Here is a 15118-nt window from a genome sequence, read left to right as displayed (position 1 = left end):
GTTGTCGAAAGATAGAATAACCGTTATGGTAGCAGCAAATATGAGTGGCACAGAGAAAAAGAAATTGCTCGTTATTGGAAAGTCACAACAACCTAGATGTTTTAGCAGTGTCAAATCGTTACCTGTCGATTATGCTAATAGCGAATTCGTTTTTGTTCAGTTTCAACCTCAGTGCCGCACTAATTGCTGTCAAAACGTTTTTTTATTCACTCAGTTTCGCACTCAGTGTCGCACTAGTTCGCCCCGAAAGCTGTTAGGGTGCTCATACACTGTTTGACCGAAGCCAAATATTTGACTCTTTTTGACAGATAAAATTTGGTCAACGTGTACTGATCAAATATATTCTACACAAAACACGACAAGCAAATATTCAATTATTGGATGCCTAAAATATTTTTTCAGTCTGTTCTTCGAACCTGTCGGTACATGGTTAGGTTACCTTGGATATTTCAGTTGATTTTTTTTCCATGTTCGGTGTTTGATATTATTTACTACTGTTTAAAATTGAAGAGTGGCAAACAAAATAGTGTTTGTACAAATATCAAATCAAACCTTATCTGTCAAAAAATATCAAATATTTGACCTCCGGGCAAACAGTGTACGGCCACCTTTAGTTTCGCACTGAGATGTTTCACGGGTTGGCACTCGGGTTCACCAATACAACTATACTGAACTGTCAAGTTCCGAATATTGTTTTGGAAAATCTAAAAATAAAGACTATGAAAATGGAAAACCTGCTGCTTTTGCTTTTGTATTATTGGAATCGTAATCCAATTCGGATTCTGATTTTGAAGAGTAGAGTAGACGGCATTAAGCTACGTGTGCTTTCATTGGGAGGTGAAAATAATGATGGATATTCAGGTGGAATAAATTTCAAAATCAAAATTATGAATGAAAATTTACTTTAACGTATCGAATATTTATTTTATGTGATTAAATAAAAGTTTTTTTCCGATATCGCAGAATATTGAACGAAAACTGTGTCTAATGATGGTTTTATATTATAATAGTAATTATTTGTGGAACAAACAGGAAATGCATCGACAAATGGTTAAGTGAGTGTCAGAACTACATGTGTTAGGTAATCAAACAATATTAAGTAAAAATGTTCATTCAAACTTTTATATGTTTACACTGCACTTGGCCCTTCTGATCTGATGGAGAACAATTTACCTCCCAAGCACTAATATCACCACCAGACGTCGCACTGTACATTTGCCGTCGTAAATATAAACAAATCAGACTATATAACGCACACCAACAAACCACCGCATTCGTGAAACTGAAAACGTTTTTTTATTACAGAGTCAGTTTGGCACTGACTCAGTTTTAAAAACGAATTCGCTATAACAATCGTAGAACTTGGATGACGTCAGAACTTTTTGAAAAATGGCTTCGTGATTGGGATCGGTGGGATTTGGTGAAGAAGAAGAAAAATATTTTATTGTTGGTTGATAATTGCCCGGCGCATCCAAAAGTTACTGATTTAAGGTCTATAACACTTGCTTTTCTTCCGTCGAATACAACATCAGTGCTACAGCTAATGGATCAGGGAACAATACGATCACTCAAATCTAATTTTAGAAAGAACTTAGTGCTCGAAATGATTAATTGTCTTGATGGTAATGAATCGTCTACAAAAATAACGGTGCTAGATGCAATTCTGATGTGTAATGATGCCTGGCATAAAATGTCACAAAGTACCATTCACAACTGTTTCAAACATGCAGGATTCATTGAAAACCACGACGAGTTACCTGTTCAAATAGCAGAACATGATTTTGATGAAGAAGATGACGTCCCTTTATCTTTGTGGCCACGAAACCTAAATTCAGATTCTTTAGTAGCACCGGAAATCTGGAAATTTTTTCAATACATAATACATGTATCGTACATATTACGTGTAATTTTTAGTTTTATTTTATAAGCCTTATTAAAATATTTAAGTACATATTTATATAAAAATATCACAAAACTCTTTGTATGACGTCCGCTTATTATGACGTGTTTGTCAATTCCCTTCGATGTCATTATAAACGGATTCCACTGTATTCAGAATATTTGAATCTCGGATGGATTTCACAAGTCGTTCTCGTTCGTTACAGATGAAACTTCCTGCTAATTTCAAACCCGATCGTGTTCCAGAATTAGGGTGGTTATAAATTAAGCTCGAACTTTTTTCATTCTCTGTTGATTTCATACTCACACATTCATTCAACATACATTCATTTATTAATTTTACAGGATATCGACTCAAAGACCGAAAAAAATTCCCCGATTTACCGGTAATTTTTTAGAGAAATTCCATATATAGAGCAGTAATGAAATTTTTCACTTGTTCTGTAGTTGTAATTCTTAAAACATTTATTTAGCAAAAAACAATAAATTTTATGAACGTATGATGATATCTTCCAATAAATGAATTGTTTGCGATTTTTGATTGAGTTAATCGACGACTGAGAAGCGTGTTAAATGATTAAAAAAATGGATTTATTGATACAGTTCAAAGTTATCTGGAAAGTAGCAGTTGTTTTCTAGAGCGATTTTTACTTTCTTCAATTGGTGGTCGGGAAGATTGCCAGTTAACTTTATGATTTCCACCCCTATTCTGGATTCCCTTCGGAAGGACTAACTTCACCAACAGGCAAAGCGAACAACATATAATTAAAAACCTACAGATAGTCAAACTATTCAAATACATTTTTTTGGTATCATTAACTTTTAAATTCACTTTAATTGAGTCAGTAATAAAAATACTAATCGGTGGAATTGCATTTCTCCCTGATTGGTGACGGAATTTCGTGTTCCAAATTCCATGGAATTGGTTTTCAATGTTTTTCAAACTTTTCCCAGGTAGTCGACAACCTGCTTTACTTTTTTACGAACAGGATATGGAAATGGATCTTCATGCATTCGTTTCGTCGTTGACCGGCGCACTCGAGCGAAATGTGCAACATTTTTCCACATTGCTTATTACGAGCTAGACGCTGTTGATCTTTTCCGTAATGGGTATTTTGTCTGTATCTATATTTAGTGTCTCCGCTACGCTATTGATGGCTGTTTTAATCATGTTGCAACAATTTTCAAGAGGAAGTGAATTCGTCACGTTCGTCCATTCCCGTCCATTCTTCGAGCGAATGTGCGTCGTTTTCGGCGACACCTGCTTGCTTGAACCGCGCTGTTGTTTACAACGCGTATTTGCTGAGTAGTGTCCGAATCGATGTTTGCGCCTCTATAGGTTCGTCAGTTAAGGATGTCAGTTATGTCCGAGAAGTGCCGACCATCTATCAGAATATGGTTCTTCTTAGACTATGCTACATCGGATGTTCTCCAGGTGTATCGGTGGAGAAATTAGTGTTGGAAGATAATCGTACTACGTACAATCATATTTTTGAAGGTAGCGAAATCGATGAAGCTTAGGCCGTTTTCATTAGCCAACTATACATATATATACCAATTACCGGTTGGAACTATTCCTCTTTACCAATCCGAGCATTGAAATCTTCGATAGTGATCTGGATATATTTTATCACTTCCGATTTTGTAGTATGATAGAGCGTTATCATGCAGCAATATCACTTTACTTTGTTTTTTGGTTGTTTTTACTTACAGTATTAACTGCTCCGCTGAAAAAAAATCAAGTTTCACGTTTCATATAAATCAAAGATACTAAATTTTTCATAACTGATATAAAGTGGGCGTTGATTTTGCGGAATTATGGAATGGAGTTTCGGTAAAATATTCGTGTGGTGTATGTTGTTGATATTTGTATTATTTTGCTTGTGTTAAAAAACAAGATGCCCTGTATATTTACAACACATCTCATCACTTGAACTTAGCAACACTAAAACTATGATCACTCTTTGATTTCAATCGGGCTTAAACTAGTTTCTCATTTCTATAACGGTAGCTATTCCTTGTTCAGGTCTAGCTTGAACTTCTTGCCACTCCTCCGGGTGGGCTTTTTTGCGATGCTTATATAGATTGGAAATATATCCAAAAGTTTTGAAACAGAATGCACACTGGTACAAACTTGTCCTTGTGTGTGTTGTCATGTGTTCGGTCATTGTAAGCCGCATTGAGAATCCTTTTCCGCAAACCTCACATTTGAAGGGCCTTGAGTCTATCGTTGCAGAGCAGGTGTTGGTACGATGACGGGTCATGTGGAACTTGGTTCGAAACTGTTTGCCACACATATTGCAATTAACTGGATCTTCTTGTGAATGAATCACCTTCATGTGCTTCGTCAAGCTTGCACCTCGACGCATCTCTTTGCCACATAGTTCGCATTTTACTGGCTTTCGCAGCTCAACATCGTGTTCACTTTTGTGCGATTCCAGACCGCTACGAGTTTTGAACATCTTCGGACATTGTTCGCACATAAACATCTCATCACTATGAGCTGATCGCTTGTGAGCACTGATTGCCTTTTTGCTGAATCTATAACTCATAATAAAGTAGAATAAAATATCACACATCGATGGTTGTAGCAAACTTACGATTTATTACATATGCCGCACATTACATCCTTAACACCATGCACACGATCGATATGATTCTTGAGGTTGGTTTCGCAACGGAACATTTTACCACAGTGCTCACAACTATAGCTTTTATCGTCCGTTTCTGCTTCACGTCCGTGAACTTTGAACTTGTGTTTCTCCAGGAATTGGTACACTTCCCCGCAAATATCACATCTACCGAAAGAAAACAAAATTAACATTGTGCATTGTTATGGGACCTTGGTGTATATTCTAGCTCCTCTCCCAGAGATTAGAAAAAAATCGTGCGTGTAATTTGAAATGTACCAACATTCTATGGGAAAGTATTTCATAGAATTAGTTTACAGTTTGTTTTTATTTAGTTCATAGTTTGTATCTTAGCCAGTGTCATAGCCAGTTATCAACTTCAACTTCACTCAGGTTACGGAATAGTACATCGTCATTACTGAACATTCAGTAATCTTTTCCGCTCTTGTGAGTCCCGAGATCACATACGACTCCCACGTGGTCCGTTAGGGAACGGGTGATGTCATCCTTGTGCGTCCGGATTTCTCGTACAACGGAAGCCACTTTCGCCCGGTGCCGGGGTTGTTTTTTTTAAATAGATTAGGAACGCTTTATCAGCCTTATCTGGGAAGGTTTAACCCAGACGTCGAGTGGGACTCTCACCCACTAAAACCAAGCTTTCTAATTGTTGCCATCTTCCCCCCCGGGACCACATCTAGGCGACTACTTCGGGGGCGGCTGTGCTCATGCACTTCAAGAGTCTCCAGCGCTGAATAGCGCTGTTTATACCCTTTTTCTCTATCTATCTCATTCACGTTCCGTTGTGAGTGCCCTCCATCATCCAGCTACTCACGTGGGTATGCACCGATTAGACGACTTTCCTTAACACTCGCTCTGAAGAAACGATCCTCGCAGTGTCATCCTTCCAGTCCACAATCAGGGGTGACATTGCGTATTTCGGAACGAGTAACTCGTTTCGAGATAATCCAAACTCGAATCTATTTTAGTATTATGTATCTTTTTCGAGTTATTATTCTCAGTGTACTAGATTTCGAGTAAAATTTGTCTCGAAGAGAAATGTCAAATTTTTGGGTTTGTAAACATAGCAAACTTCATGGTTATTGCAAATATCAATGCCGAAAAACAAATTTAATTTGATATTATATTAGAATTGTGATTAAAAAGAAAAGATCGCCAAATGTTTTTTGACGCTCGCAATAGTGAAGAAGAGATCACGCTTATTCCACAGAGGCGAGAGTTGGGACATAAAAGTGACTCTTTCGCTAAGTGAAAATGAGTGAGTGTCTTATATACGTTTCCGATATAAATGATAATAATTATTCTTTTGTTTCAAGGTTTCGGCAGTATATCAGACTTAGTCGAGAAGCATTTCAAAATATTTCGTGTTCCAAACAACTTTCACTACTACTCCTGCAGCTTTGAAATTAGCGGCCGTTTTGAATCTTTTGGTTTCTGGCCTTACCAAATCAATGTAATGAAGGAGAAAACTTTTTACTTGGTATGCCTCAACCAACAGTATCATCAGTGTTCAATGAAATGATGCCACTTCTGGAAAGAAGCTTATGCGAAAAATTGATCGAATTGGATACAACATCGCTTAATGAAACAAAGCAATATTTCTTCCACAAATTCAAGATACCCGGTGTATTGATTGTACTCATATACCCATTCTAAGGCCTACGGAAAATGAATAAATGAATTGTGATTCCATAGTGCTGAAAGTATTGTATTTATACTCACATACTTGCAGTGTTTGCCAAATGATCCACTCATTGAAAAAATCGCTTTCGTTCGTTCAAATATGATCTTTCAAGAAGAATTTCCCCCAGCGGTATTCTATTGTTGTTATGTGCTGCAAATCACGACACAAAAGAGAAAGAGACAACTCTGCATCGGCTCGCACTTCATTGCACACCAGCATGCAAGCAAAGCTATCCTATACGCTTTCGGTGCAGAAAGCTTATTTTCTTCTTTGCCTCTAACATATGCATACCGACCTTTCCATGCATCATGAAACAGCAGGATCGTACGGACAACGCAAAGCGAAAGATTCATATTCAGCTAATGTAGCAGATCCTGATTTTTAAGTCTCAGAGAGTGCAAACTATATGATTATTTAGCTCGATAGAGGCTAAGGGAAGGGTAGTCAGATTATATTTTCCATTTTTAACGCCTCTATCCCTTGAAATGTGTATATTCATATAGTCCGCATAGTTTTACTAGCAACACCGCTCCAGTGAGAAGCAAAAACTCTCGCGTTTTATCTCTTTTCCCATTCGCTGCTCTCCGTAAATGGTGACGTAATGATGACGTAATTTTTCTTGTATCATTTATTGCTTTGCACTTGTCTGTGCAGTGGGTTTCGCTATAGTAAAATGGGACGATATATGCGGTTCAAACTTGTATGTAGGCTTCGAAAATAGTGTGCCATGTTTGATACAGCTCGAATATGCAAACAACAGTCTTCGTTCCTCTCCTAGTTTAATCACTAAATGTTACAAAAGTGATTGCTGACATACATACAAGTATCTGAATGATCCTCTCATATTTGGTTATATGTTCGTGAGAGTTTACTTGCATGACACATTGTGTATCATTCGATTTTGATCGAAATCCAAACACTGCATACTTGTACAAATAGACGTCAAGACCAAAGGAAATGCAATTGCAATTTTCTTTGATGTAAGGTTTAGCAAATCAACATTTCACTAGCATTTTCCCACACGACGATCAACCATTTCTTATCGAGACATTTGTTCTCGTTTCGAGTTGAAAATTGCTCGAACACAATGTTACGTAATGTCAAACTTTGCTCGAAACTCTACTACTGCCTTATTCATTCCACTCGTTTCGAGTTTCATGATGGCAAGTGGTCGAAACGAACAAAAATCCCTCGTTTCGAAATGCGAAATGCCACCCCAGGTATTTTCTGCAGGCATTTTGATGTTCGAAACTACGCTTACATTCTATGTCGCCAGTATGTTCACCTGTTCACCGCGTTCCAGATGCCCTCGTCACGACACATTTCCTCCACGATGTTCCCATTATGAAGGGCAGGCAACACCTCGCGGTGAATCTGGGACATACGAAAACGACGTGTTCCGGTGTTTCCACCACATCTCCACACTCCGGATAGAGTATAAATATTGCCTGAAACAGGTATAAATATTGCCTGAAACAGCCATGTCCGGACAAGAATTGCGTCAAGTGAAAGTTGACCTCTCCGTGCTTCCTGTTAAACCAGGGGTGAAATTGCGCATTTCGAATCGAGATAACTCAAACTCGAATCGAATTGATTTTAGTATTATGTATCTTTTTCGAGTTAATATTTTCAGTGTACTAGATTTCGAGCAAAATTTGTTTCGAAGAGAAATGTCAATTTTTTGGGTTTGTAAACAAAGCAAAATCCACAGCTATTGCAAATATCAATTTAATTTAGATTGATATTATATTTAATTTGACATTATATTAGAATTGTGATTAAACAGAAAAGATCGCGAAATATTTTTTGACGACAGCGATAGTAAAGAAGAGAGCACGCTTATTCACAGAGGCGGGAGTTGGGGCGATAAAAGCGACTCTCTTTCGCTAAGTGAAAATGAGTGAGTTTGGCTCATATACATCTCCGATATAAATGATAATAGTTATTCTTTTGTTTCAAGGTTCGGCAGTATACCAGATTTAGCCGAGAAGCATTTAAAAATATTTTTGATACAACCGTTTTCAAAACAACTTTCAGAAGTACTGCCACTCCTGCAGCTTTGAAATTAGCAGCCGTTTCTGGTAAACTTTTCACTTGGTATGGCTCAACCAACAGTTTCATCTGTGTTCAATGAAATGATACCACTTCTGAAAGAAGCTTATGCGAAAAATGGATCGAATTGGATACAACATGGATTAATGAAACAAACCAATATTTCTTCGACAAATTCAAGATACCCTGTGTACTGATGGTACTAATATACCCATTCCTAGGCATACGGAAAATGAACAAATGTACTGCAAATATGATGCTTATTGTATTTTTTCGTAATTCCATAGTGCTGAAATAAAAGTATTGTATTCATACTCACACACTTGTACAAATACTTGTACATACTCACACACTTGTAAATACGTACAAATTGGTACGTCAAAACCAAAGGAAATGTAATTGAAATTTTCCTTGATGTAAGGTTAGTATTAAAATCAACGTTTCACTAGCATTTTCCCATACGACATTTGTTCTCTTTTCGAGTTAAAAAATGCTCGAACACAATGTTACGTAATGTCAAACTTTGCTCGAAACTCTACTACTGCCTAACTCATTTCGCTCGTTTCGAGCTCGCTTCGAAATTCATAATGGCAAAAGTGGTCGAAACGAACAAAAATCACTCGTTTCGAAACGTGAAATGTCACCCCAGGTCGGTAGTACCGGTATGAGCCCATACGTCCACCTGCCGTTCTCCGCCGTGTCCTATTCCTGCTACCACTCCAATAATGCCCTGCTCTCGCTGTTTTTCGGATACCGCTGGTTTTCTACCATATATAGTATTCACCGTCTTCCGCCAGGGTGATGCCTATCAGGAACATGCCGGCGATAACGCATATTGCTTCCAACGAGATCATCCTGTACGCGCTCGCAACTCGCATCGCCATGAGCCGAAACGTACGGCTCAGTTTTCTGCGATTCCGATTGGTTTCGAGTGCCGCAGACCAGGTAGGCGATCCGTACCGGAGAATTGACGTGGAAACAGTAGCTGTAAGACGCCTTTCGCTACTGCAGGGTCCAGCGTTGTTCGGCATCTGCTTTCCCGCAGTTGTAGTTGACGTGGTTGTTGAAATTTAGTCGGTCGTCGATCATAGCGTCCAAGTACTTCAACATACGCTGTTAATTTTTGATAACGTGTTCACCGACTGTAATTTCCATCTGCTGCACGGCTTTGCAGTTACTCACCAACAGCACTTCCGTTTTGTTGTGAGCAAGCCGCAGTTTCGCTGCTTGCATTCAGTTTTGTACTGTAACGATGGACTCGGTTGCTAGCATTTTCACCTCTTCGAGCGTTTCTCCTGTCACTGTTAGTGCGACGGTGTCCGCGAAGCCCACGACCTTCACGCCTTTCAGCACTTCAGGAGTTTTCCGAGCATATTCAGCAGGCATATAGGCCTATATGATGGTGCTCCCGGGGGCTTTCCTGGTTTCGGCAGCACCACTAACTCCTGTATCTTCCACTGTTTATGAAAGTAACCGTCATCCAGACATTTCTGTAGCACTGTCCTGAAAATGTCCGAGAACGTCTCTATCGCCACTTTCAAGGCCGTCTTTTCGCCACTGCTACCAGTTCCTCGTTGGAGACTCGTGAACGTTCAGTGGCATTCTCTTCGGGTTGGGTTGGCGTCTACATCTCGGTATAATTCCTTAAAACAGTTAGATTTGCTCGAATTTCCCGTTTCAAAGCGGCTCTAGCTGCTCGATGTACCGCATTACGCTCGTCTCTGTCAGCGCTATTACTCACTCGTTGGACCCTTTTTCTGGCTCGAAGACAACTAGCGCGAAGGCTGCGGAGTGTTTCGTTCCATCAGTAAACTGGGCGTCGTTTATTCTTAGGGTCTAATTTCCTCGGCATGGTAGTGTCGCATGCTCTCACCAGAAAATCTGTCGAGTTTTCCGCGTTCCAGTCGAAAGCTCCGCTCTCTATCGCCGGGGGTTATCCGGCAGTACCGGTGGGGATGTATCGTTCGCACTACCACAGGTGGCTATGACAGAGTTCCGATTTTCTGCATCGTCTATCTGGCTCTTCGTCCTTAGGCTGCAGCGGTGATCCAGAAGTTCCTGTGGGAGTGTAACGTCCGCACCAAAAGGTCCCTGCATATCCGAGACGCTGCTACTCGGATCATCTTCAAGTCGCGGCGAGGGATGCCGGAGATTTTCCTGGCATTTGCCGGGGCGCTATCTCTTTGGAGCGCCTAAATCCAAGAATTTTCGATAGGAATTTATTCCCCGTATTCTATTTCATCTTTCAATTGAATAGCTATCTCCAAATTATTTAAGATAATTATTTTGGATTACATTTTCCATGCTTGCAATAGCTACATTGCAGATGAACAACATGGATTCATGTCTATAAGATCAACGACTACAAATCTCGTTCTGTATACTTCGTACATAACCCGCTCTCTAGAATCTCGAAATCAAATTGATGCGGTGTACACCGATTTTTCTGCAACGTTCGATTTAATCAACCACGACATTGCAATAGCTAAGCTCTATCGTCTTGGATTCAACGATATTAGCGTTGAAAAGGTTCATTTATTTCATCTTTTTTGTTCTCACTGATTTGAAAGATTCGATCAAACACAACAATGCCACCGTGTACGGGACTGAAGTTTTACTGAATCAAATAGATTTTGAATTTCTTTGTCTTCTGGAATATTGGGAAAGTATCCTAAATAGTATAGACAAAGTGAATGGATCATTACAATTAACCCCTTCCCGTACGATTTAATTTTCAAAACAGCGGACCAAATGCGAACGCTTCGATGGATCACGCATTGAATAATTTTACTACTCTACTGAGCGTCTTAGCGCCTTGTGATATGCAAGCGCACCACGAGAGAGACTGAATATTGTACGTTTTGGCACAATAATTTCATATCGAGTGAGACTCGATGTTGTACGTGAAAGGGTTAAAAAGAATGACCTTAGACGTAGATAGTAAATTCCTTAAAGCCTTGCGTGTATCATTCGAGGAGATGAAGAAGGAGGCATCTAATCATGACATTCAGTAAGCAAAAGAAAAGTGTATTCAACTTGGTATCCCAGACAATTTTGAAGCTATTCGACCACGAAGAACGAAACTCCACAGCACCTCTAACGAGTGAAGATAGTTTTCGGCTGGAGGTTATCTCTGTATTTGAGTAAATAATATTGCATTGGAGCAGCACGGAGAAACTATAGCGGATATAGCAACAGATTTTTCATTTATAACGGGAGACGGACTATAACATCTAAAGTGTGTTTCAGATAGAATTTGGTCGTTTATTTTTATTCACAGCAGCGTCCCTAGTTGTCATATCGAGAAACTATTGATAGCGTTTTGACTCGGATGGTTTGTTCATTCAGTAGTAATTTTTTTTATTTTTGAGAACCCGACGTGGTCAGGAGAAAAGATCGTAAAATTAATGAAAATTTCCAAAATTAACTGTAAGTATCGTACTCAAACGTTACCGGGGAACCCTTACGTTGGATCGGACGAAATCAATCAGGCGAAGAGATGAAACATATAACCGGAATCTACGAGCAAAGGTGAGTCGAACAGTCCACAATAATCCTGGGCTCTTCTTGCGGGATTTGGCGAAAAAGTTCACGACGAGCCACAGTACAGTTCAGCCAATTTGGATGCGAGAAGGCTTGCAGTCGTATCATGCCACCAAACACCCCAACAGGACGCTGAAACAAAGCACGGTTGCTAAAACCCGTGCAAGGAAGCTATACGAGCAAGTGTTGACCAAGTACAAAAGATGCATTTTGATGGACGATGAAACATACGTAAAAATGGATTTCGGACAACTTACTATTACTTTGCCAAGCGTGGATGGGATATTGCAGGCAGTTTCAAATTTGTTGTAGTTGTGGAGAGAAGACAAAGGCTTCCATTACTAGGGCAACAATGAATGGAAAAGTTTACAAGGAGGAATGTCTTCAGAACAGGATTTTACCATTCATTCGATTACACAAACGTTCGGTGAAGTCCTGGCCTGACTTGGCAAGCTGCCATTACAGCCGGGATGTCGTCAAGTGATACAAGGAAAATAAGATAGATTTCATTTCCAAATTGTACGGATTTTCGTCTCATCGAGAGATATTGGGCAATTATCAAAGGCAAACTGAAGAAATGTGGCAGAACCATAAAAACAACTCAAATGGAAAAAGAACAAGATAGCAAATATGATTACCAGCAGTACTATTTAAAAAATGATGGGTAGTATCACACGAAAAGTTCGAAAATTCATTCGAACAGCTGACGAATAATTTCCATGTTTTTCTCTTAAAGATCATTAAGAAACCTACAAAAGTACACCTTTCTTTTTCTTGTACGTTATTCCTATGCTGAGAAATATTCCTACTTTATGTGACCAAATTCTAACTGAAACTGGTTTTATGAGCATGGATCTGCGCCGAATTTCGGACGGAAATATTCTTCAGATGTTAATGCAGAGGAACTTGTTTCAGAGGTAGAAGTGTTCCAGCGGCAGATGAAGGACATATTGCCTGACCTGAACTCTTCGACGCCTTTAGGCATCTTGAACATTATTCTCAGATATTCTCTCGAGCCAGTTTATCCTAACATCGACACGGCGCAACGAGTTTTCTTGTTAAAAGTGGCATCGTGCGAACGCGTTTTCAACCAGATTAAACTGATTAAAAAGTATCTGCGTAGATCGTACTCAATGGCTTGGTAATTCGATCGAGATAGAATCGCTAACAGACCTTGATTTAGATGCAATTGATGATCATTTTGCTCCAGCTAAAACACGCAAGGCAAAAATTTGACTAGAGAATAAGCGGAGTTCGTATTTCTTCATTTCTGACTTCTAAATACGAATAAATAGCTAGAAGTGAACATTGGTATAAGTGAGTAGTTTACTCAAAATATCACAATCTCAAAACGTGTTAAAATGCGAAAAAAATGGTATTTTTTGGGGCGCCATTTTCATAGTTTGCCGGGGGCACTGCCTACCATCACTACGCCGCTGCTACCGGTACATACAATTTTTACGACGAATAAACGGTACCTGTATTTGTCCGGATTCTCGTGCACTTCGATATGAACTATCAGCTGCTGCCGACAGACATTTTTCTTGAAGCAGACTGGACATTTTAGATAGGGCGTCTTGTTGTGCTCGGAATTCATATGATTTTTGAGATCCCAAAAGTTGTCATATGTAATGTGATCGTTTTTCTCCTCGTCACAAATGTCGCACGAAATTTTCTTGTAGAATGCTATCAGCTCTTCATCGCGCCCCTTCTCTCGCTTCACTACAAACTTTCTTCCGTGTAGCCGTTCGTGCTTATCTCTGGCCTTCTCCAAATCAAACCGACGCGGACATTGGCTGCAGGCGAAAGGTAATGTTTCCTCCATCTGAATACGATGGGCTCTCATGTGCTTTTTGAGTGTTATTCTCTGGTCTGTGACTTTGCCACAAATGGGACACCTGCGAAAAATAATAACATGAACACCCGGATCACGGTTAATAAATCTGTTATTACTTATTCTTTTCCGGGTCATCATGAGTCTCCATATGATTGATAAATCCACCCGGAGAGAAACATTTTCGATCGCATTTCGTGCATTTCAAATACGCCGGTTCCTGGTGGACTTCACGATAGTGCAAGTTTGCATGATGAAACCGTTCGAACTCCACTCGCTCAGGACAAATGTAGCAAATAAATTCCGAAATATATGAGAACAATCTCTCATCTCTTGTACGTTTTCCACAACTTTTCCTTCGGTCGCCATAATTGGAGCCTGAGTCAGATTCTGAACTTTCATCACTAGATTCTTTTTTGAATCTCTTCCGTCTTTTCGATTTATGTTTTCTCTCACCATCCTTCGAACATTGGCCATATTCAGATGCATCGATTTCTGTTTCCGAATCTTTTTTGGAGGCTGCATTTTTTGGCGGTCTTCCTCGTCGTTTGCTGGTTTTGGGGGTTTCTGTTTGTTTTACGGTAGCATATTTCACATCAGTTTCATTATCATCATCATCATCGTCGTCGTCGTCGTCGATATAATCAGGACCATCTTCGGCTAGGAAATCGTTATCGTCTTCCCCTGATTCTGATTCACTGATCACCGGCTTCTGTGTAGAAGCTGTGGGCGAACGTCTTTTTAACAGTTCATCTGCTTCAGATGAATCATTTCCGACTCCTGCACTTGTTGGGTCAGTCGTCGTGATGACTGATTTTTCAGTTTCGTAATCATCAAGTGGCTCGATCTTTACTTCGTCAACAGGATGGAACTCAAAGTCTGCAATAGAAGGAATTAGTGAATATCATTTATGGATAATGATATGGTCCTCACCCGGTTGAGTAGACTTAGGATTGGATTCATTGTTATCCAAATGTATTTTTTCTAATTTACAATAAAACAAATGAAAATCGTAAACATTCTTCCAGCATTCGGCACACACATAACACTGGTCGGAAGGCTTCAACTGAAACAAAATAAATAAATTAGAACGACTCCGTCTGTTTAAAACTCATATCGCTTACGTCAAACCACAAATGTTTTGAAATAATTGGGGAAATATTCATCGATTGATTCTCCTCACAAAATATATCCAGAAACCACTTCGATTTATTTGCGAAACATAATACACAACTCTCAGTTTTCACCATTTTCCATCAATTTTTTCCCATTCTCCATTGAATTGATTGAAACAATGCCAAAAAGTGAACACATACGTAGGAGTACTGTAACAAAAGTACGACCGAGCAAAAGGTCGTGTAATGAAGGTTGTCTAGTGTCCATGGCAAGGCCCCTAGAAGTATATACTAAGGTGAGGACGTTTCGTGATTAGGGAAGCGGTATATGAAAACAGTACGG

General features: G+C 39.4%; 2 protein-coding genes across 2 annotated transcripts; one reads left to right on the top strand and one right to left on the bottom strand.

Annotated features, from left to right (window-relative positions):
- The first annotated feature begins 25 nt into the window (after positions 1 to 25).
- On the top strand, positions 26 to 2180 carry LOC129780481 (tigger transposable element-derived protein 4-like). Its single transcript, XM_055788800.1, has 2 exons — positions 26 to 135; positions 1348 to 2180. Exons 1-2 carry the CDS (start codon positions 26 to 28, stop codon positions 1925 to 1927), a joined length of 690 nt encoding a protein of 229 aa, XP_055644775.1. The 3' UTR covers positions 1928 to 2180.
- A 1574-nt stretch (positions 2181 to 3754) lies between these two features.
- Positions 3755 to 15057, bottom strand: LOC129780477 (zinc finger protein 708-like). The gene is made up of 6 exons (XM_055788794.1): positions 14785 to 15057; positions 14594 to 14726; positions 13780 to 14539; positions 13305 to 13724; positions 4500 to 4697; positions 3755 to 4440 (listed from the first exon to the last, which is right to left on the bottom strand). Exons 1-6 carry the CDS (start codon positions 14908 to 14910, stop codon positions 3885 to 3887), a joined length of 2193 nt encoding a protein of 730 aa, XP_055644769.1. The 5' UTR covers positions 14911 to 15057; the 3' UTR covers positions 3755 to 3884.
- Between the last annotated feature and the right edge of the window lie 61 nt (positions 15058 to 15118).

The sequence above is a fragment of the Toxorhynchites rutilus genome, chromosome 3 (assembly GCF_029784135.1).
Source record: "Toxorhynchites rutilus septentrionalis strain SRP chromosome 3, ASM2978413v1, whole genome shotgun sequence".
Classification (NCBI taxonomy): Eukaryota; Metazoa; Arthropoda; class Insecta; order Diptera; family Culicidae; genus Toxorhynchites; species Toxorhynchites rutilus.
This window is presented reverse-complemented; position numbering and strand designations above follow the sequence as displayed.

Coding starts and splice junctions, on each gene's coding strand:
- LOC129780481 (XM_055788800.1), top strand. CDS start 26: ATGGTAGCAGCAAATATGAGTGGCACAGAGAAAAAGAAATTGCTCGTT. Junction 136..1,347: donor TCGTTACCTGTCGATTATGC/TAATAGCGAATT, acceptor ACGAATTCGCTA/TAACAATCGTAGAACTTGGA.
- LOC129780477 (XM_055788794.1), bottom strand. CDS start 14,910: ATGGTGAAAACTGAGAGTTGTGTATTATGTTTCGCAAATAAATCGAAG. Junction 14,727..14,784: donor CAAAACATTTGTGGTTTGAC/GTAAGCGATATG, acceptor ATTTTGTTTCAG/TTGAAGCCTTCCGACCAGTG. Junction 13,725..13,779: donor GATGACCCGGAAAAGAATAA/GTAATAACAGAT, acceptor TATTTTTCGCAG/GTGTCCCATTTGTGGCAAAG.